We start from the raw sequence: 22593 nt of genomic DNA on the forward strand, positions 1-22593 counted from the left end.
TGTAGATGGGGACGCACACTAGCAAGCCACATGGACGCCTGGGAGCAAGTTAGTACAGTATACACAAATACGGCCAGGATCCGTTGAACCCTCTGAATAGTGGGTTGCAGATTAGAATGTTCCAAAGGGGGTTCGTTCAGCTTGAGACACTTGACTAACGGACGAGTTGAACAAGAAAGTAGAAAGACTAAAAAGTGAGCAATGATCGAGTCAGAGCTAAACCTGTCAGATGTGTATCTCACACTGCTCTGTGCCTTTGATTCATTTTCCTGTGTTATTCATGTTTCATTATCTAGAGATCGCCTACGACACCAAGATGTGATGCGTGTTCTGAATGTTAGCTCTTTATCTCTCTGCAGGTTTTTCTGCATCGTCTGGAGCTATACGCCGCCACCAGAATCGACAAGAACATCACGGAGGAGACGGTGAAGGTGAGGTCAGAGTGAGAGGCGTGGGGGCGAATAATGAGCATCTGGAAATGTGTTTTTATGCAGGAGGGTGTCCCCACTGTGTCAGGAAACACACCTGGTTTGGTCCAAGTTCCCTTCAGCCAATCACTAGTCGTGCTGAAGGCTGGATGTGTTTTATAACATCTAGATCAAGTCCTACAAACCAACTTGTTTCTTTAATCCTCTCAAATATTGGGAAACAATATCAGTCTGGTAAGTTTTCTGTTTCAGTGAGAGGTGTGCTTTGCTCAGGTGAAGGGGGCGGGGCTAAGGCTTTAAGTTCGAGGTGCGGTGTGTGACGGGAGAGCAGCAGGCAGCAGCAATACCCTCATTGACACGCAGACGTAACCGTATGCTTAGTGAAATACAGATTATTAGGATCTGCTGTTTAAGTTTATGTTAAATATTGTTTTCTTATTTTGTTTGTTTTACTGGAAATAAACCTTGAAAAGCAACCGAAGCGTCCGGTGGGTTGAGTACTGCGAGTCTGACACTGCTTCCCAGGCCCAAGCTCTACATGCGGCCAAGAACAAACACTTTTGAGGTGAAGGTTACGAGACAAACCTTTTGGGGTTTTGGCCACACAGTCCTTGTTTCCACTTAATTTGAAGACATTTCTGAACACAAGCGAAACACACGGTGACAAGTGGAGCCTCTGCAGGATGCTTCATTTGACTGATTCATTTCTTCCATGACCTAATGCACGAGTCGACTTATACTTTAAAAAGCCTTTTGACTCTTGCTCTGCACACAGGCCTTATCTTCACACAGGTCCAGGTTTCCTTTGAGTACATCTCTTAGAAACACAAGATTTAAAGCAGGATCCTTTGTGGAGAAGCTCTCAGTTCTACAGACCTGACAGTAAATCGACTCAGTGGATATTATATTGAAATTGCAGTCGTGTTGAAGACGTGTTATAATATCTAGGTCCTACAAACCAACCTTGTTTCTTTAATCCCCTCCAATAGTTTAAAACTAAAGTAGTTTGTTGTTTTGGTTTCAATCACCTAAGTTTTCCCTCATCTTTGTTATAGTCCTGTTCATGCTGAAGGACTTCTTTTGGAGACGTGTCTGAGCACATCTGACGTAAACTCACGATTAAAAGAAGAGCTTCAGGATTCTTTGTTGAAAACCTTAATTTGACAGATTCCTTATACTTTAACCAGCCCGGATGCTAGATGCATTCGACTCTTACTAAACACACTTAGTTTGGCGTTTAAGTCCAAGTTCCCTTTAGTCCACTAGTAGTGTTTATATGTCCCGGCCCACAAACCAACTTGTTTCTTTAATCCCCTCAAATATTGGGAAACCAATCAGATTACAGATCAGTCTTTTCTTTCGTCTACATCTACAGGAAACACACGGTGACAAGTGGAGCTTCTGCAGGATTCTTCATTTTACAGATCAATCACTTAACTAGCCCTGATATCAGACTCTTACTCTGCACACAGACCTTATCGTTGCAGTCATTTGATCCATAACAGGTCCGTCCGTGACCCTGCGGTGGGTCTGTTGTTCTGGAGCTCTGCAGCCTGAAACAGGGATGTATTTCTGGATGCAGCGCGGCAGGAAGCAGCTGTGAATATAATCTATTTAAAGTGCTGCAGGATAATAAAGGAGGTAAATAGTCTTTCAGAAGGAGTTTGCTGACGTCCGTGTTTAGAGATACTTCAGAGTGTTTGGGAACACGCTGCTCTCTGGGTTTAGAGAAAGAGGAGGGTCAGCATCGGGCAGCTGAAGGACAGCGAGAGGAGAAGTGGTTCTGCACGATACCGGGAACTTTTAATGAGGATGTTGAATATTAGGATGATTTTAAACACGCACAGAAAGTTAGTCTGTCTTTCTTCTGCTTCGCTGCGGGGATACAAACTAACCTTCTCTTGTTGAATTGGAAGAAAGTGAAAAGAAAAATGTCCTAAAGTTCAAAAAAACTCCACATTTCTTTATCATTTTAAAGGTTTTATTTATTTGTTAGTGAAGTTTTCCACAGAGACTCTCATCAAACTAACTCAAACACTGCAGTCCTACACAAAGTGCTTATGGTGCAAGTTGGCATTTACAAATCTATATAATTTGCTGTCTTCCTGAAAAGCTTTGATGAAGTTTCACCTGATTTTTTGCAGGTTTTCTCAGAAAGCATTGAACGCATCATGTCTTAAATCTTAAGGAATGTGAAGCATGTGTTCAGAAGTTATTCAGACGTCTCTGGGCTGGATGTCGAGCCTCATTTCACATGTTTTACCACAAAAACAATCAACTAGGGAGTAAAAAAGGCATTAAAAGCAACACCATGCTGCACCGGATGTAACTCAGTAATAGTCATTAAAGGGGACCTATCATGTAACATGCACTTTGTGATGTCTGTTGTAAATAACTATATGTCCCCGGTGGATCTTTTAATATTTGGCGTCTCAGTTAGAAAGGGCAACAAACAATATGATTATACTCCTTCTTTAATGTCCCTTTACTTCAAGAGGCCCATACTCTTTTCCTCCGTACCCAAATCTTTTAAAAACGGGGGTACAATGAGCAGATACAGATTTCCATCCGAACTGACGTCAGCGGACCCACAGAGAGTTGCTGTCAGAAACAATGCCTGACGTGTTTTGGACGTCTTTGTTTACATTAGCAAGCCTCGCTAACGCTCAGAGCTAACCTGTACTGGAGAGAGCATGTGTTTAAAAAGCAGGAAATAAAAAAAGAACTCACCTTGTGATAAACCTGAGAGAGAAAAAGCATTTGAGCTCCATACTGTTTCAGATAATCCTTGATGTGGTTTAGAACAGGATGGCGTTTTATCACAGCAGAATTTAACTTTATCTCCGGTAGAATTCTGATCAGGCATTAGCTCCGCCTCCTCTATATGAGGCATGGCTACAACGGGTGATCTGTTTGGGATTTTAAGCAAAACACTTCACAGACTTGTTTTGTATAGGTATGACCCTACATACATGTTTCAGATACAGCATGATAGGTCCACTTTAATTAAAGCCTTCTCTGTTCTGATTGTGTTTAATATCTGAGAACAGATTGGACGTAACGTTCCCTTTTCCCATTAAAATATCTCTCAATGTTTGAAAAAAGAGCTCTTAAGCCCAGAGGCCCGTCACAAAGGAGCCCCATCCCTCAGTGCTCTCTGTTGATAGAGAACAGCTGGTGGATTTTGAAAACACTCTTTATTTTGTATTAAATCCAGTTTCGGTGTGTTCTCCTCCCCCAGGTGTTGTTCTGTAACATCGAGGAGATCCTGGCGCTGCACAGAGACTTCCTGTCCATGGTGGAGGGTTCGATGCTGTCCGAACCCAACGCCATGCACGAGGTCGGACGCTGCTTCCTGCACTTCGTGAGTTACAATACAATATATCACAATATATTATAACGCATTGGAATGATCTGAGTTCTCCAGAGAGACGCCACAACCGTCACTGAATGCTTTTGTGGGTCACAGCTGCATTTGAGAGGACACCTTGATAGATTTAATATAATATATATTAAGCCGAGGTAGGGAGTGTGAGACCGTTTGGAGTGTTAACTCATCACAGTGATGTTTTAGACTGGGCGGATTGGGTTTTGTGCTCCACTTAGAATAAAAGAGGAATACAAAAACGAAATTATTTGTATTTATTGAGATGTGAAATAAAAGTAAACATTTACAATACACATAAATTAAAGAAGTTAAAATTGAATTATAAATAATACAAATACATATATGGACATAAGAAGTAAAATGTTTAATAAGAAATACTTTAAAAATAGAATTAAATATTCATATAAAGTCAGATTTAGCAGAAAAAGCTTTTTTTACATAAACATCAGAAGTTATACATCAAATAAGACTTTCTTAACAATAACAGAAATAAAAAGGCTATTAACTTTTTTTCAGTTAAAAAGTAACTAAATATCTGAGTACCGTTTTGATCATCATGTTCAAACTCAGTGTCGTTGATGCATGCTCTGTCTTTGACTTATCTTAAGAGTTTTATTTCTCTTATTCACTGTCAGAGCTCAGATGCAGACATGATATCAATGCATCTCTCCAAAGTGCACAGTTTGCTTCATACCTGATTCACTGCTCCTGAAGCACGCTGACATCAAACAGGTGGAATCAATCACATGAACTCTTTACAAGAGGAGTACATCTAAGCGTCATGAAGGCAACACGCAGTGTGTCCTCCTGCTGCTGATCCAGCTGGAAACAAAGGAGAGGGGTGACCTCGCTGATATCAACCACGCCCTAACTGACCATAGATCAGTCGTGAGGGACCGTGTGAGTCCCTGAGTCACACCATGGAGCGACAAAGAGGGGTTACGTAACGCTGGATGAAAACTGAATCCTCCCTTTGGACCAAACCGGTTCCCAGGACTACAAAATAACTCCTTTAGAGATTCATAACTGTGTGTGTGTGTGTGTGTGTGTGTGTGTGTGTGTGTGTGTGTGTGTGTGTGTGTGTGTGTGTGTGTGTGTGTGTGTGTGTGTGTGTGTGTGTGTGTGTGTGTGTGTGTGTGTGTGTGTGTGTGTGTGTGTGTGTGTGTGTGTGTGTGTGTGTGTGTGTGTGTGTGTGTGTGTGTGTGTGTGTGTGTGTGTGAAGTTCTTCTTCCTGTCTGCATCTCTTTCAGTAATGGGCTTTATTAGCAGGAAGTTGCGATCCCTTTGAATATAAAGTATGATATCACGAAGCACAAATTCAAACACACACGTGCAGAAAGCTGATTACATGTGTCAGGATAACGTGTAGAGATGATATCATGTGATCTACTGAGTATTTACAGATGAATTTTCTGTAGTCCATTATATGGATAACCTCTGAATGAGCTGGTTTTCATTTAGGCTGATTTTACTTTCTAAACATCTTGGATTAGTTGAACAAAAAACACTGTGCACGCTCGATATGCATCATATACTTGCAGATTTGATGTTGAGGTAAATCCAAAGGTAACGGAAAGTAATCAAGATCGACATGTTTAGAGTAATCCTCCTAACTCTGTCAGAAAGAGAGCTGCCGGAGAGAGGGGACTATTTTCTCTGTGGTGACGGCGTAGTGATTTAAAGGCTGTGAACAACACGATGCAGGAGGCATTTGGCTGCAGAGTAGATCTGATCTCATCATATCTCACGATGAGGAGGAGAGAGGGGAGGAATAATATGAATCCTTAGAAATACACTATTTATACAATTTGTACATTTCAAGTTTTCAGACTGTAGTGTAAATATGCACATTGACATCACTACGACCTCTGCTTTCACTGTTATTCATTTATTTGTGTCTATCAGTGAGAGTTGCCAAAGAGATTTCGTTGTACTTTGTATGATGACGATAAAGATATATTCTATTCTATACCTTCTGCTCAGAACTCACATTTGTCTCCTCGTGTTTCTCCCTCTCTCGCAGAGGAGTGTTTTCCAGATCTACGATGAGTACTGTGGGAACCATGAAAAGGCCCAGAGGCTTCTGCTGGAGCTCAATAAGATCCGGAGCGTCCGCACATGTTTACTGGTGAGACCAGTAAACACACACACAACGTCTAAGATGAAACACACACAGTCTTTGGATAGCAGTCTGTACCGTCTGTGATCCAGACTCCACGATTCATTTCCTGCGTAGACTCTGACTGGTCGCTCCTTTCATCGATCACTTTGTAAAACCGGTTGTGTTTCCTGCATGCTTCCACATCGACGGTTACATTTAAAAACAGCAAAAATATATATAAGATAATCTTCATGTTGGACTCATCTGGACAAGTAGGATGCACAAGAACGAGGCCCTGATTTCATCAAATTCCTCATGATATTTTTCAATCTTTTGATCTTTTTGAACCATGCATAAATTATCTACAAGATTCCAGAGTGTCATGGGGTGAGTCATTGATATATAAGTAATTATTCTATGGGTGAAAGTATTCCTTTAAGTCCAGTTCTTGCAGTCATTAAGGCTAAAGAAGTGTTTGTCAATTCCTCGTACGTGTCGACCGACCTGGTAATAAACCTGATTCTGATTCTGCTTGTTATCCATTCATAAACGCTGCAGCAGCACAACACGTCCATTTCTTTAGTCCGTCAGGAAGGAAGGTATTTTTGAATCTGGTCACTTCTTAACCCCCCCTCCTTCCTGCAGAACTGCATGCTGCTGGGGGGCAGGAAGAACACGGAGGTTCCTCTGGAGGGTTACCTGGTGGCGCCCATCCAGAGGATCTGCAAATACCCCCTGCTGCTAAGAGTGAGGACACACACACACACACACACACACACACACACACACACACACACACACACACACACACACACACACACACACACACAGACACACAGACAGACAGACAGACAGACAGACAGACAGACAGACAGACAGACAGACAGACAGACAGACAGACACACACACACACACAGACACACACACAGAGTAACACCAGCCTCTCCGCTGTGTTTTTAAACGTTGTGATTTGAAATGAAATCCTCTTTCAAAGCCGTGAGAGTGATCTGATCCTCTCTCCGGTCCCGTTAGGATCTATTCATTCAGCCTCAGCCTCAGAGATGTAGTAATAATAATGGGAGGGGGGTAATAATCTGAGACTCGAACCATTTGAAGTCCTCCAGCTGCTGGGCTTCCTTCTTTAACCTAGCACAGAAAAGCATCAGATCAGAGTACATCAGGTGTTCAGACTGAAGCTTAAAGCCACTGCCTGAGGAACCACAGGAGGTAAGCACGTGTGCAGAGGAATCAAACATGCTCTCTTCATGCTGTTCACGTGGTGTGATCAGAAGACACACTGATGGGAATGATAAATCTCAGGAATGCTTGGAGATGAATTCTCCAACTTTTCAGATTTCTCTCAAATCTTAGTTTAGCTATCTGTTGCTTTGATGCGAGAGCCTGAACCTCAAGTCAAATCCACGCTGTAGCTTTTAGGCACCAGACAATAAAGCCTTTGCATTTATTAAATCTTGAACTAGAGCATGATTTTAGTTTGAGTTTTCGGCAGTCAGTTTGGTTGAGTTGAGTTTCCGCCAGTTAATGCATATTTTCATTTTTGTGCATAAAACAACGAGCAGAAAATCCCCAAATGTGCAAAAAATAAATAAACCAAAGTAGAATGATATGCTTGGCTGAGGTTTATAGATAAATAAATATAAATATAAATGATGACTTTCACGAAGCATTGAAAGTCTGCTTTGTTGCTGCACACAGATCTAGTATTACCTTTGACACATTCATTTATTTAATGAACACAAATATCATATTTCCATCCAGCTTTCTAAAAATGTTTACCCGTATAAGTTCTGCTTTTTCAATAACATCATCCTCTCATCATCTGGCCATAAGTCAATATGTACTGCTCCCGTTATGTCCACTCCGTAGGATGAAGGGATGATGTTTCTGAGGGGCTCGGTGCAGAGGCTCTACTTGTTGTGCACGAGCTGCTGAATGAGTTCTCACCGTGTGGCTGGCAGCACATGATTATATAAAACAGCTTCTGCATGTATATGAAAGTCTGACTTGACATTTGAATGAGCAGGAGCTTCTGAAACGGACCCCGAAGAAGCACCCCGACTTCCCTCCGGTGCAGGAGTCTCTGCAGGTGATGAAGGCCGTGTGCTCCAACATCAACGAGGCCAAGAGGCAGATGGAGAAGATGGAGATCCTGGAGGAGTGGCAGTCGCACATCGAGGGCTGGGAGGTGAGCGTGGAGGAGCATTCAGGAAATGAAATGAACTCAAATGACATATTTTCACCCAGTTTTCTACATATGCTTTACAACGTCTGCTTTTTGAATAACATCATCCTTTTTTCAATATTAAAGACTTAACAACAACAACAACAACAACAACTACAACTACAACTCCATGTCCACTCCAAATGATAAAGAGATGACTTTTGACAGACATGCTTTTGCAGAGGTTGTACTTGTTGTGTTCGTGTGTTTGCTGTGGAGGAACTTCTTCAGAGAAACTGATAAATGATTCATGGACAAAGTTTAACAAAGAAAGTCGACTTACGAGTGAAATGGATCTCAAAAGCAGGAACAGAGCAGCTTCACCCTCAGGGTCAGCGCTCTGTGTTCACATTGTTCTGAGGACACAGAAGATTCAATGATCAGTAGAATATAGTATCACATTCAAAATGACCCAACACCCCTATAGTGGTGTTTCTGCACCGATTAGTCATGACATCAGAGTTTATTCAATTAAAGGGGACCTGTCATGCAAAATGCACTTTCTGATGTCTTTTCTACATCAACATGTGTCCCCGGTGTGTCCCCGGTGTGTCCCCTGTGTCCCCCCGCTGCGTCCCCGGTGCGTCCCCGCTGTGTCCCCGGTGCGTCGGGGAACTCACGCAGTGTCAGAAAATAAAACCCTCTCTCAACGGAGCTGATCCAGATTTGCGTCCGATATGACGTAATATCTGAAATGTGGACCCACGGCCCGATCAGAAACGTTGCTATCAGAAACAATGCCCGACTGTTTTGGACGTAATATGGTCGGTGTTTACATTAGCATGGCTAACACTCAGAGCTAACCTGTACTGGAGAGCATGTGTGTGAAGAAGCAGGAAGTAAAAAGGAACTCACCTTGTGGTATAACCGGCAAGAGAGAAAGCCTTTGAGCTCCATACTGTTTCAGAGAGAATCCTTGATAATCCATGATATGGCGTTTCATCACATCAGTATTTAGTTTAGACAGTAGCTGCCGGGTCCCGCATGAGCTCAGACCCCTCCTCTTTATTTAAAGCTTTATTCCCCAAATCAGCACTTTAGAAACAGGAAGTGGAATAGAGGATATGAGGCATGGCTAGAATGGGTGATCTGTTTGGTGTTTGGAGCAAAACACTTCATAGACATGTTTTTTATATATTCTTATACATCTGAGACCTATTGCCTAAAATAGCACGATAGGTGACCTTTAACACTTATATGTTTAAATACATTCAACGTGATATGGTAATAATAACAAAAACTAATAAAAAACAGGCGCAGAATAAGAAATGCATTAAAGTAATAAATAAAACATGTGGTCGGGGATCCAAACTACTCTGTGTTTAAATTAAATCTCACACAGGACGTTGAATGTCTGAGTAACTTTCAAAAGGCTCAAAGTCATGACGCATTGAAGCCACTCGTCCTCCAGCGTGACTTCTGTCCACAGCTTCTGGTTCTCTGGGAGCAATGACCTGTATTCACTTCAGTATGTTCTGCATGGATGAGCGGGTAGTGAAAGCTTCAGGGGGGGGGGGGTCTTTAGGTTAGATAACTGATGATAAGAAAGCCTTAATAAGTAGACCTGGTGGGGGATGGAAGAGAAGTAGTAATTAGAATGGATGATTATTGACCTCTGATGCTAATAGGAGCTAAACACTTCATGCATCTTGTCTTTAAGTTTCCAAGAAGTAATTTAATAACTTTAATATGAAATGAAACTGTGTGTGTGTGTGTGTGTGTGTGTGTGTGTGTGTGTGTGTGTGTGTGTGTGTGTGTGTGTGTGTGTGTGTGTGTGTGTGTGTGTGTGAGTGTGAGTGAGTGAGTGTGTGTGTGTTTCACTTCCTGCTCCTCCCCACTGATTGCTTGTTGACCAAAAATAAAGATGGTAATTTTAGAGCATGGAGTTGTTTCCATATTCTTCATGAAGCTTCTCTAAGTGGTGGAGCTGGATCGCCTCCACCAGTTTAATGAATTCAATGTAATCTCTCTCGTCTCTCCAGCCAACACCACTTCAAGAGCTTTCTCTCACGTTCCCCTTTAATGAACGGCGATGCGGCTTTATCCTCGCCTCATTTCTTATTCATTTCTGCCGTTGTTATGTCTGGCTGCTGTCTGGATGTAAAAATAGAGGATTGAGATGAAACAGATGAGTGTTTAAAGCTCTCCGTGAGGAACAGGATTAAAGAGAGGGGTGATGGGAGAACAGAGGATGGAAAGAGTGCAGTTGTTGGGGTTTGAAAGCTCGTTAAACTCACAGAGGAAGTGTCTGCTCCTCCATTAGAGAGGTCTGGACTTTAAAGTGACCAGGACACGTTTCCACATCTGTTCTACACACACACACACACACGCACACACACACACACACACACACACACACACACACACACACACACACACACACACACACACACACACACACACACACACACACACACACACACACACACACACACACACACACACACACACACACACGCATGCATACACACACATGCACAAACACACACACACGCACACATGCACGCATGCACACATGCACGCACACACACGCACACATACACACACACACACACACACACACACACACACACACATGCACGCATGCACACACGCAAACACACACACACGCATGCATACACACACATGCACAAACACACACACACGCACACATGCACGCATGCACACATGCACGCACATACACGCACACATACACACACACACGCACACACGCACACACACGCATGCACACACACACACACACGCACACATGCACGCATGCACACATACACACACACACACACGCACACACGCATACACACACGCATGCACACGCACACACACACGCACACACGCATGCACACACGCATGCACACGCACACGGACACGCACACGCACACACACACACGCATGCACTGTCCAGCTGGAACCAGTTTAACATCTGTGGAGTGGGGAGGGAAGAAAGTGTGCACTGTGAGAGATAAAGGGAGGATGAAGAGGGTGAGGATGAAGAGGGGGAGGATGAAGAGGGGGAGAAAGAGGAAATCCGAACCACATTTTCTGAGTTATTTTTAGCCGAGATCAAACGTTGGACATAAATCCCGGAGCAGGCGAGGTGAGGCCGGAGGAGAGAGGTGTCAGAGAAGAACACATAAACAAGTTTAAAGCAAAGTAATGTTTAATAACAGAATCAATCCTGAAGACAATAGAGCCTTTCAATCTATTGAGTCTCGAACTCAAGCATGATTTCTTTAGTTTTCTGCAGTCAGTTCAGTTGAGTTTCCGTCCACCAGTTTTTGCACATTTTCAATTTTGTGCATGAAAAAATTAGCAGAAATATCCAAAAATGTGCAAAAAATAAATAAACCAAAGTAAAATGATTTGCTTGGCTGAGATTTATAGATAAATACATATGAACATACACGATGACGTTCATTCAATCTATTTCCAGCTGGAAGGACAACCTGCATTACTTCATAGACTCTGACCAAGTTACACAGGGAGAGACCGGAAGGGGATTCATTCAGCTAGGGGATGTCTTAAGAAAGTATAGCATCCATATGGTGATGGTCTGACCAGGTCAAGGTTACACTCTTCTGTCTGAGAGCATGTTGTAGTGAGGAAACCTATATATATATTGAATTATTATAAATTCCCATCATAAAGACATAGCTCCCACAATGCAACAGTGACTGCACGGGATGTCATTCTATGGACGCTAGTAACCGGCGTGCATTTAACGCAGTGAGGTGTTTCCACAGAGTCCTGAGAGGAAGGGAAGGACTATTCACACGATCTGTAAAAACGTGAGATAGGTAAACTGAACTTTGGCATTTCAGAAAAGATTTGTCACATGGGGCGCAACCCACATACTCAGCTCTAAACATCAAAACGTGCACTTTGCGTGATAGGAGACCTTGAAGTCAATAAGTAAGGACATGAGTGTTTCTTTGCTTCTTGGCGATTCATCTCATACTGTTGGAAAGCAGAGGAGGAAACCCAAATACTCAGCTGCTACAAGATTCATTATATATCAGATCAATCACCTGCCAAACACACACTTCCTCACTTTTTGTGTTTAGTTTATAATGAAAACATTACATAGATCAGGGGTTCCCCCAAACTTTTGTCGACGGGGGGGGGGGGGGTGCTAGTGAATTAATTTCAGTTTTTCGCACACACACTGCGCTAGTGGATTGTCAAAGGGGGAGCCTCGTTGCGGGGAAATTATACAGATGGCTACTCCGCCCCTGGACATGTCTATGCAAACGTTATTATTAATAATTATTAAAAAAAAATTGAATTTTTGGATCAAACCACTTTGGGAACCCCTGACATAGATAATAAATACGATTTGGGGTTATTTATTGTGTTTGTTGGTTGTTAAGCATCTTTGGTTGTTTTTCTTGTCTTATTTTAGCGTTTTTATGTCTTCTTGGTAATCATCGGTGTGTTTTGGGTCGTCTTGTGTCTCTTTCTGCTCGTCTTGTGTCTGACATTTCCCCCTCCTGTTCATCTGCAGGGCTCCAACATCACAGACACGTGCACGGAGATGCTCATGCACGGCGTCCTGCTGAAGATCTCTGCAGGAAACATCCAGGAGAGAATCTTCTTCCTGTTCGACAAGCTGCTCGTCTACTGCAAGAAGAAGAACAGGTTCTGATCTTCATGCTTAACAGTCCCTCTTGTTCTGACTCCTCTTGAAGAACATTCATAGCTTGCACTTAGAAATAAACTTCATATATAATTCACTGCAAGTATAAGAAAAGAGAGAACTGTGGGAAGCTTTTTATTCAGACCCATGGGAGGGATTGTTTAACTTTGGGACATTTGATCAGTCATGAGTCTTGATCACAGCTTGTGGACATGTTGGTTTACCTTTCAGGTGATTCACTAAACTCAACGAGGACAGAACTCTTTGAAGTCTTAGCTCTTCCTCCACACGTCACACGTGTGCTGATATTTGGTTTTATATTGTGAATCACTAGCATATATAACTCCTAGTTAACGCTGTGTAACGGTCTGTCCACACGGCGGCGTGCGTTGAAGCTTCAACGCTTCTGCCCATTGACTTTGAATGGGGTGACGTTTGCCGAACTGCATTGTGGGAAGCGTCGCCTCGCGTGGTTCGCTGCAAAAGTTGATCAATGTTCAACTGTTGAGGCTTCGGCGGAAGCGTCAGCCAATCGAATCATATGCCAGTACAAGCTCTAGCCAATCAAACCGCTGCTTGTGTGTCCGGGGCGGGAGATTCATGTGATTGGTTGTTGGTCGAGCTTCAGACACGCCCACCGACAAGCTTCAGACACGCCCACCGACAAGCTTCAACGCACGCCGCCGTGTGGACGTTAGTTAAGGGTTAGGGTTTTTATATTATATTTATATATATACATATACAGAGTTGACCAAAGTGCTGTACATCAATACATATATAAAAAGCAGCATAAATACATTTAGACAAAACCGATAGGACAGAAAACTAATGTAAAAACACGAGACAATAAAAGCATATTTATATCCACAGACTGAAAGAAACTCTCAGACATGAAAACATTTAAAAACACAACAAAATAGAAAACCCCAATTTAAAGCAGGTCTTATAAAACATGTCCCTCTTGTTCTGGACTCCTCTTGCAGAACATTCATAGCTTGCACTTATAAATAAACTTGTGCTCTTAATTTATTATTTACTGCAAGTATAAGAAGAGAGAGAACTGTGGGAAGCTTTTCAGTTTTTCCTGCAGAAGAGGAGACGCTTGGGAGGGGGTTATTAACTTTGGGAAACAATGACATTTGATCAGTCAGTGGGTATTAATCACCTTTTTTGGACATGTTAGTAGCTTTCAGGGGATTAAATAAACTCAACGAGGACTCAGAGATATTTTCTAACATCTCAATAACTTCTGTTTGAAGAATAAATACGTGAAGTAAACTCCAGATGCACAACCTGTTCGTAATGTTCCTCAAAACGTGCTTTTTATCCGCATTTTTAAAAACTTTTATTGTCATTCCACTGTAGGCCTACTTACTATGTAACAAAATGGTTCCTCTGCATTTGACCCATCCTAGTGTTAGGAGCAGTGTGCTGCCATTATGAACTGCGCCCGGGGAGCAGTGTAGGGAACGGTGCCTTGCTCAGGGACACCTCGGTAGCACTTCGTCTTTCCGGGACTTGAACTGGTGACCTTCCAGTTGCCAAGCCAAGTCCCTATCCACTTCGCCACCACCGCCCTGAAATGTGGTTTTAAATAGTTAATCACTAGCATAGATAACTCCTAGTTAACACTGTGTCAGGACAGCTGTGTGCAAATAGTCAAGATGTTGAGAGAAAGGGTTAACTCCAGCTGCACCAAAGCTCCTCTACCATCAAGATGTGCTTTTGATTGATCCACATGTATTATTATTATTGCAGGTAACAACTCTTAAACACTATTTAAAGTCCGCTGTCGTGCTGTGTGCGAATACTGTGGCACATGCACTCAAGTTGGAGAGACACCACCAAGTAAAGTCTGTAAGTTCAGGAGGAGTGAATCCCAGAAATCAATGGGAACAAATCGAGGACACAATCCAAACTAATATGCAATTGGTTTGTATATTGATTCCTGCAGGCTTCTGCCCTGCTCCTAAATTCAATGAGTTCTTCTTTGGCCATTTCTACTCACTTCCAGCAAGTTTCAGGAAAACCTGGAGAGTAGATTTAAAGTAATCCTGCAAACAAACAATAAACAAACAAACAAACAAACAAACGGAGAACATAACCATAATAATGTGACGGCAATATTAATCAAAAGATATTTAGTACGATCAGGGAACTCTTGCTGATGCAGAGCTTCGTTAACATCTCTCTTCCTCACAAACACAGTACGCACGGTGCTCGTCTCTGATCAGTTAAAAACGATTCTTTCTTTGAATTTCTTCACGAGCTGGTGCAAAAAATGCCGGACATGTAACAGGTTTTTATTTAGAAAAATCCGCTTTGCTTTCTCCCTGCTGGCTGTTAGCTTCTTATGGCCTGCAGTAGAACATGAGAGCCGATCCATTCAATGCTCTCTGATTTAAATTCAATGAGTGGCGCTGTAGTCCTCCCTCAACGCGGTAACAACCATCAGATGATCATAGTCTCTTATTTAACCCTCAATGAGCTGATTACACGCTGCGTTGTAACATGCATCTCTTCTCTCTTTTAAAGACGTTTAAAAAACAGCAAGACGGCGTTGGAGGCTCCTCGCTTCCTGTTCAGAGGCCGGATCAACACCGAGGTGATGGAGGTGGAGAACGTGGACGACGGCACGGGTGAGGAATCCCAATCAGCATTTATTTCTGGACGCAGTTACACAGACATGATACTTTCTATTTCGAAAAGTGAATTTAAGAAACTACACGATACAATTCCATATGTTACGATATGATAGGATACAACTCGCTACAGTATGATACGATTTGATACTTCACGATACAATATGTTACGTTGCTACTTTACGATACATTAAGATTTGATAGGATACAGTTTGATACGATATGTTACTTTATGTTACGAATAGTGAATTTAAGAGATTATACGCTACAATATAATACGATACAAATCGATACAAAATTATTCTAAACGATACGATTTGATACTTTTATATTCGATAAGATATGATTTGCTAATTATTTGATTATGTTATGGTAATTATTATTATATCATTGAAAGCTTTGTAAACCATAACAAATATTTTAAATCTAAAAGATACACGGAGCTAACGCAGTGTGGCTAAAACAGACCTTTTTAGGTATTTTTTAAACATTTATAGAAGAACAGGTGGGAGAAGCCACTTCCTAACGTGGAACCTCTACATCTGACCTCCTTAAGTGATGCAGTGATGAAGATGAAGATGAAGATTGACATAAGAATGTCCCTTTGAGTCATTCCCATTATTTCTGGCCGTCTTCACCCTCTTTATCTCCGTCTCTGTGGAACTTTTCTGAACACAAGCCGCTGATGGATGGTTCCTCCTCTCCCTCGTTTATCTCATTAGAGGAGAGGAGGGATAATCAATGGAGCGCTCAATGGAGTCGAGACACAGCTCTGCCTCAACAGCCTCAAGATGGATGCTGTTTGGGGGAATTGGAAAACACACTCCTGTGTAATTCATCCGACACTGGGCTCTCTGCCCTGCTTCCTGTTTGAGAGCCGATGCAATCACACTATATGATAATACTTTATCATTGAAGTCTGGCATGTTTGTGCCTCTCAGCTGCTCCATTAGGAACGTCAGTATAAGATAAGAACACAGACATTTAACCTCACATTACAATCACTAAAGACACGTTTCTACGACCCTTAAACATAGATTTGATCTGGGATTAAACACGTTTTAGGCAAAATAAGGATTTATTTTTAAGTGACTCGTTGTTTTCAATACTTCTTTTAGTCATGTGACCTATGTCATACCAGAAACCATGAATCTTTGCATGAAAATTCAGAAAAGAGAATGTTTTTTTGTAGTTTATCCAATCTGAAAATAAGATACGATGCACCGTTCTGATTGGATGACTGCAGCCTTAATGAGTCAGAAAGATAGAAATATTGATGACTGTGTTGATCTGTTGAAGTTAAACGTGTGTGTGTGTGTGTGTGTGTGTGTGTGTGTGTGTGTGTGTGTGTGTGTGTGTGTGTGTGTGTGTGTGTGTGTGTGTGTGTGTGTGTGTGTGTGTGTGTGTGTGTGTGTGTGTGTGTGTGTGTGTGTGTGTGTGTGTGTGTGTGTGTGTGTGTGTGTGTGTGTGTGTGTGTGTGTTTCAGCGGATTACCACAGCAGCGGGAACATCGTGAACAACGGCTGGAAGATCCACAACACGGCGAAGAACAAATGGTTCGTGTGTATGGCCAAGAGTCCGGAGGAGAAGCAGGAGTGGCTGGAGGCCGTCATGAAGGAGAGGGAGCGCCGCAAGAGTAAGAGATCAATATATCTGTAGATCAAACAGCTCAGGCAAGAGTAAGAATCAGAGTTATCAATATCTGTAGATCAAACAGCTGATCGGTTGATTGGTTAGTTAGTTTGTTGATTAATTGGTTGATTTGGTTGGTTTGTTGGTTGGTTGATTGATGGGTTGGTTGGTTGGTTGGTTGGTTGTTGGGTTGGTTGATTGATGGGTTGGTTGATTTGTTTGGTTAGTTGATTGAATGATTGATGGGTTGGTTGGTTGGTTGGTTGGTTGGTTGGTTGGTTGGTTGGTTGGTTGGTTGATTGAATGATTGGTTGGTTGGTTGGTTGGTTGATGGGTTGGTTGGTTGGTTGGTTGGTTGGTTGGTTGGTTAGTTAGTTGATGCGTTGGTTGGTTGGTTGATTGAATGATTAATGGATTGGTTGGTTGGTGTATGGATTGGTTGATTGGTTGGTTTGTTGGTTGATTGGTTGGTTTGTTGGTTAGTTGATGGGTTGGTTGGTTGATTGAATGATTGATGGATTGGTTGGTTTGTTGGTTGGTTGGTTAGTTGGTTGGTTGGTTGATTGAATGATTGATGGATTGGTTGGTTGGTTGGATGATTGGTCGATGGGTTGGTTGATTAGTTGGTTGATTTGTTGATTGATGGATTGGTTGGTTGGTTTGTTTGTTGGTTGGTTGGATGATTGGTTGATGGATTGGTTGGTTTATTTGTTGATGGGTTGGTTGGTTGGTTGGTTGGTTGGTTGGTTGGTTGGTTGAATGATTGCATGATTGATGGATTGGTTGGTTGGTTTGTCGGTTGGTTGGATGATTGGTTGATGGGTTGGATGGTTGGTTGGTTTATGAATTGGTTTGTTGATTGGTTGGATGATTGGTTGATGGATTGGTTGGTTGAATGATTGCATGATTGATGGGTTGGTTGGTTGGTTGGTTGGTTGGTTGGTTGGTTGGTTGATTGATTGATTGATTGTTCGGTTGGTTGGTTGAATGATTGATGGATTGCTTGATTGGTGTGTTGGTTGGTTGTTTAATTGATAAATTAATTGATTGATTGATAATCTCCCCCTCAGGTCTTCGGCTGGGCATGGAGCAGGACACCTGGGTGATGGTGTCGGAGAAAGGAGAGAAGCTCTACCAGCTGATGAGCAGAGGAAACCTCATCAAGGACCGCAAGCGCAAACTCACCACCTTCCCCAAGTGCTTCCTGGGAAGGTAAGAGCCTCTCTTCACCAAAACACGGAGTGAAGTATCATAGTGTGAAACACAGTCATTTGTTTATATGCAGCGGGTTTGAATATGTCTTTATATCTGATGGAAAGTACGCAGAGCTTTGAGTCAAATATACAAAGACTTGCAGAACATGCTGATATCTTCAAAACAGATTATACATTGTTTTAAGTTGGCAAGACTTTCTAAAGACGGCAGCTGAAGAAGAAAGAAGCGTCGGCTCTTTTTGTGTGTGATGTCGGCTCATGAATCTGATTTAGGGATTATTGGTGTGGCATCTGGGGTTTAAATACCAGCCGTAAATCAGAGCGGAGATTCCTGCACGCTCTCCTCCTGTCTCAGTTAGAGCATCTGCAACATGTTCACAGACTCAAATGAGTGCAAACACTTCCTGCATTTGCTGCTTGGTGAGAATGTTTACTGTAAATCTTGTCCTTAAGCTGTTTTTAAAGATCCCTACTCCAGCTTTCATCAGATGTCTCGCTGTCAGATTGCTTTTCATGCAAAGTATAAAGTTAGTTTGAGTTGAGAGCTTCCAGAGTTTAATCCTGCCCCGAAACACTCTTTGCATTTAGAATATAAATACTTCAAAAGTCAATATTAATGGTGCATGGATTTGAAATCAGTGCTGATTTGCGTAGGATCCAAAACTGGAACAGCAACAATTAGTCATTATCGTTACTCTTGAAGAAATGTCTGGAATGTGGCTTCCAGCCTCTTAGATAAGGAGACCTGCTGCCTCTCTCTGCTTTTTATGATGATAACGTGAATATATTTGACATTTAAGGACCTCTTATTGGACTTTGAGAAACTGAGATGGACATTTTTGTCTATTTTCTAATAATAACAATATATTATATACTATTTTATTAATAGAGTGCTTTAAAAGGTACTCAAACACACTCTAAATCTGCAGGTTAAATACATAGAAAAGCCGTTCTGAAAGGCGAGCTCACACATGATACATTTGAACATTGAGAGACGTTTTATTTACCGTTTCCCACAAACATCTGGCTGCAGCTGGAAAACATGATATGCATGCCCTACATTCAATACTTCAACAGATAAATTATAACTAAAGAACAAACCACACACAGTCGTCATCACAGATATATATCAAATGTACCCCCCTACCCTTATAAAATGTCTTTTACAGCCTTTTTATATACGCTGTGCAATTAAATAATAAAGTTTAACAAGACCTCTTCCTGTATTTAAACCCCTCCTGTCGGCACCAACGCCTCTCAGTTTCCATTTGTTTGAATGTTTTTACAGATGTATGTGTCGTCTGGCAATAATCACACGAGCTAAAACACAATCCCAGTTATTTTTAGGAGAGGAGGGGGACATAAAGCCATCATAAAGCCATAGCTGTGGTCATGTTTCATGGAGAGGAGGACATGTCTCTGCAGGACGAAGTAATCGAACACCTGAAAGAGATGTTTTCTGAGAGAGAGGGTCTCTGAGAGAGATGGTTTCTGAGAGAGAGGGTCTCTGAGAGAGAGGGTCACTCTGAGAGAGAGGGTCTCTGAGAGAGAGGGTCACTGAGAGAGAGGGTCACTCTGAGAGAGAGGGTCTCTGAGAGAGAGGGTCTCTGAGAGAGATGGTCTCTGAGAGAGAGGGTCACTGAGAGAGAGGGTCTCTGAGAGAGAGGGTCTCTGAGAGAGAGGGTCACCCTGGAGGCCTAATTGTTGGATTAAACGCAGCGTTGTGTTTCTGATGAAAGCCACACCTCCACTCCCTCCTTTGTGAAGCTTTGGTTCCCTCCTCTTTCTCCTTTGATTGTTTGAACGCTGAGGGCTATTTCTGGATCTCCTCCTCCTCCTCCTCCTCCTCCTCCTCCTCCTCCTCCTCCTCTTCCTCCTCTTCTTCCGATCTGTGGTTAGGTCGCAGTGACAGTTTTAATTCATCAAAGGAAATGTGTGTGGCAGCCTCAGCTTTAACATCCATTCAAATCTAAAACAAAGGAGAGATTTGGAGAGTCGGCTCTGTGTGGGAAATGTTGATGAAAAGCTCAAGATGCAGAAACACCTTTTAGTCTGTGAGCAAACTGAAAAGGGAAAGCATGTGGAGGTAGAAGCACGTGTTCCTAAGAGATGGAGGCTCTCACCAACCAAACACCTTTGAGTCTGTGAGCAAACTGAAAAGGGAAAGCATGTGGAGGTAGAAGCACGTCTCCCTAAGAGATGGAGGCTCTCACAAACCAAACACCATCAAGATAAGACTTTATTTATCCCCAAGGAAATAGTTGTTCCAGAGTTACACAAATACAATCAACACAGCAGCATGATCATAACACGTGCACTAACAGAGCAGTAATGTAAATATGAACCCACGTCCCTCCCCCCCTCGCTCCACGTGCAGATCTAAACTGAGTGTTTACAGCGTCTGTGACCCCGACCCTCCGCAGGCCGTGAGAGCCTCACCTCCCACACGCTGGGTGTTTTCCTCCAGAGGCTGGCGGATGGTCGTTGTTTCAGGCGTGTACTTCGTGTGGAAAGGTTTCAGAGTGACGGAGTAAGTGGTTTCTCTGAACACCATCAGATCCGTGCGCAGAGAAGAGACTCCTGCTGTGGTGCGGCCATGTTTGTTTGTGTTTTTACAATAAGACATCAGGAAGCACTCTGTGGCCCCGTCTCAGGTCGGCTACTTTCATCTCCTCGCTCCTCGGTCCTCGGTGTCACTACCCTATCCGTCCCCCTGCCCGATCTGCACTGCGCATGTGCGAGATGGTCCGCCATATTGGAGAACTCCGGACGGCAACCCAAGTAGGACACTTGACACAGTGGCTTTTGGCAAAGCTCAAAAATAAAACTTGAGAGAGAGATGAGTTATTGTTATTACAACGTGACTTCACTTTTATTTAACAACTCTTTTTATTGGGTTCTTTTATTTGGGGTTAAGTACATTGTCTGAATTAGTGAGAAATTAATTTAACTTCTGTTTGACAGCCATATGCCATACATGTTTGCATACATTCACAGTAAATATTTATTCAGTATGATAGCTGTCTAACAGAAGCTGAATCCATTTCTCACTCGACACTCGGTCTCACCGGAAGTTGATTTGTCTGCGACATCTTGAGAACCGTGGACGACCGAGGAGCGATAACCGAGGAACCACCAGACCATCCTCCGATGAAATCCTCAGACACTCGCCCCGCCCCCTTACTGTGTATCGCTCCCTGATTGGACGATGCAGCGCATGCACTGATCTGATGCTTCTTGACATGAGAGCCGTTTCCCAGCGGAGTGAAGAAAACACATGAACCTCACGAGAGTCACTCCTCAGTTTTTAACGTGTTCTGTTTCAATTCATGTTTCATTGAGTTACTAACATGTGATATATCTGAACAACAAAGTGGGCAAAAATCATTTTATTCATTTTTTGGAAACATTTTCATTATCGCTTTTTTCGCCTATACATTTTAAGAATGCCGTTTTTTGAGAATGAGTTCTTATATTTTTTGTATTTATTTGGGTCTACAACAGATGATACAAATGTTTGTGTCAGTAAATGTGAACTAACAGAGGCGGGGGTGTTTGTGGAAGCAACGGGGACAGAGCTGCTGTCAGACGATCAGCTGTGCAGCGTCATCACAAACGGACGTCGCTTCACGTGACGCTCCGGAGGAAAGGACGTCCCATTGCTCTGAAAACTCATTTCCTGCTTCTCGTGGTTTCCTTGCGTCCCTCCACTCTTCCCCGGTGTGAGGGACTAGACGCAAGGAAAGGACGCAAGTGAGGGACGCAAGGAATCCATTTCACCGACCTGAGCCTGAGTCTCTGAATGATGGAGAACGATCCTCTTTCTCTCATCCTGTCTGAGGACCCGATGCTGTTTGTTTCCTCTTCTTGTTCTAAAAGCGGCTTCATCTTTCATTTTCCATCATCCCCAAAGTCCTGCTGAATTCACCGATCGTCTTAAATACATAAAGTCAGACTCAGTCCAACTGAAAGTAGTAAATAAATCCTCTGACGAGAATGTGTTTGTTTCCACAGTAAATGTTGTTTCTCTCCTCAGATCACACGTCCTCTCTGTGAGCGCTGGGGATTACCCATGATGCTTTGCTGTGTGTTGTAATGATGTGTGTGTGTGTGTGTGTCCACAGTGAGTTTGTGTCCTGGCTGATGGACATGGGGGAGACAGGAAACCCAGAGGAGGGGGTTCACCTGGGTCAGGCTCTGCTGGAGAACGGCCTCATCCACCACGGTATGGTTTCTGCTGCCTCTCAAAGCTGGTTTGATCTTTGTTACTTTTCCCAAATCTAAAATCAAACCTGCAGAGTCTCACTTACGGT

At 42.7% G+C, this 22593-nt stretch overlaps 1 protein-coding gene across 1 annotated transcript in view; it reads left to right on the plus strand.

Annotated features, from left to right (window-relative positions):
• The first annotated feature begins 329 nt into the window (after positions 1-329).
• The window catches only part of prex2 (phosphatidylinositol-3,4,5-trisphosphate-dependent Rac exchange factor 2), an 85482-nt gene continuing 63218 nt past the window's right edge, over positions 330-22593 (plus strand). The window contains exons 1-10 of the mRNA XM_079661814.1: positions 330-431; positions 3670-3792; positions 5840-5944; positions 6563-6664; positions 7962-8123; positions 12661-12794; positions 15328-15431; positions 16921-17070; positions 18137-18278; positions 22405-22505. Coding sequence (XP_079517940.1) covers positions 3724-3792; positions 5840-5944; positions 6563-6664; positions 7962-8123; positions 12661-12794; positions 15328-15431; positions 16921-17070; positions 18137-18278; positions 22405-22505 — 1069 coding nt within the window. The 5' untranslated portion in view covers positions 330-431; positions 3670-3723. The remainder of the gene's footprint in view (positions 432-3669; positions 3793-5839; positions 5945-6562; positions 6665-7961; positions 8124-12660; positions 12795-15327; positions 15432-16920; positions 17071-18136; positions 18279-22404; positions 22506-22593) is intronic.

The sequence above is a fragment of the Notothenia rossii genome (genome assembly GCF_949606895.1).
Source record: "Notothenia rossii genome assembly, chromosome: 12".
Lineage (NCBI taxonomy): Eukaryota > Metazoa > Chordata > Actinopteri > Perciformes > Nototheniidae > Notothenia > Notothenia rossii.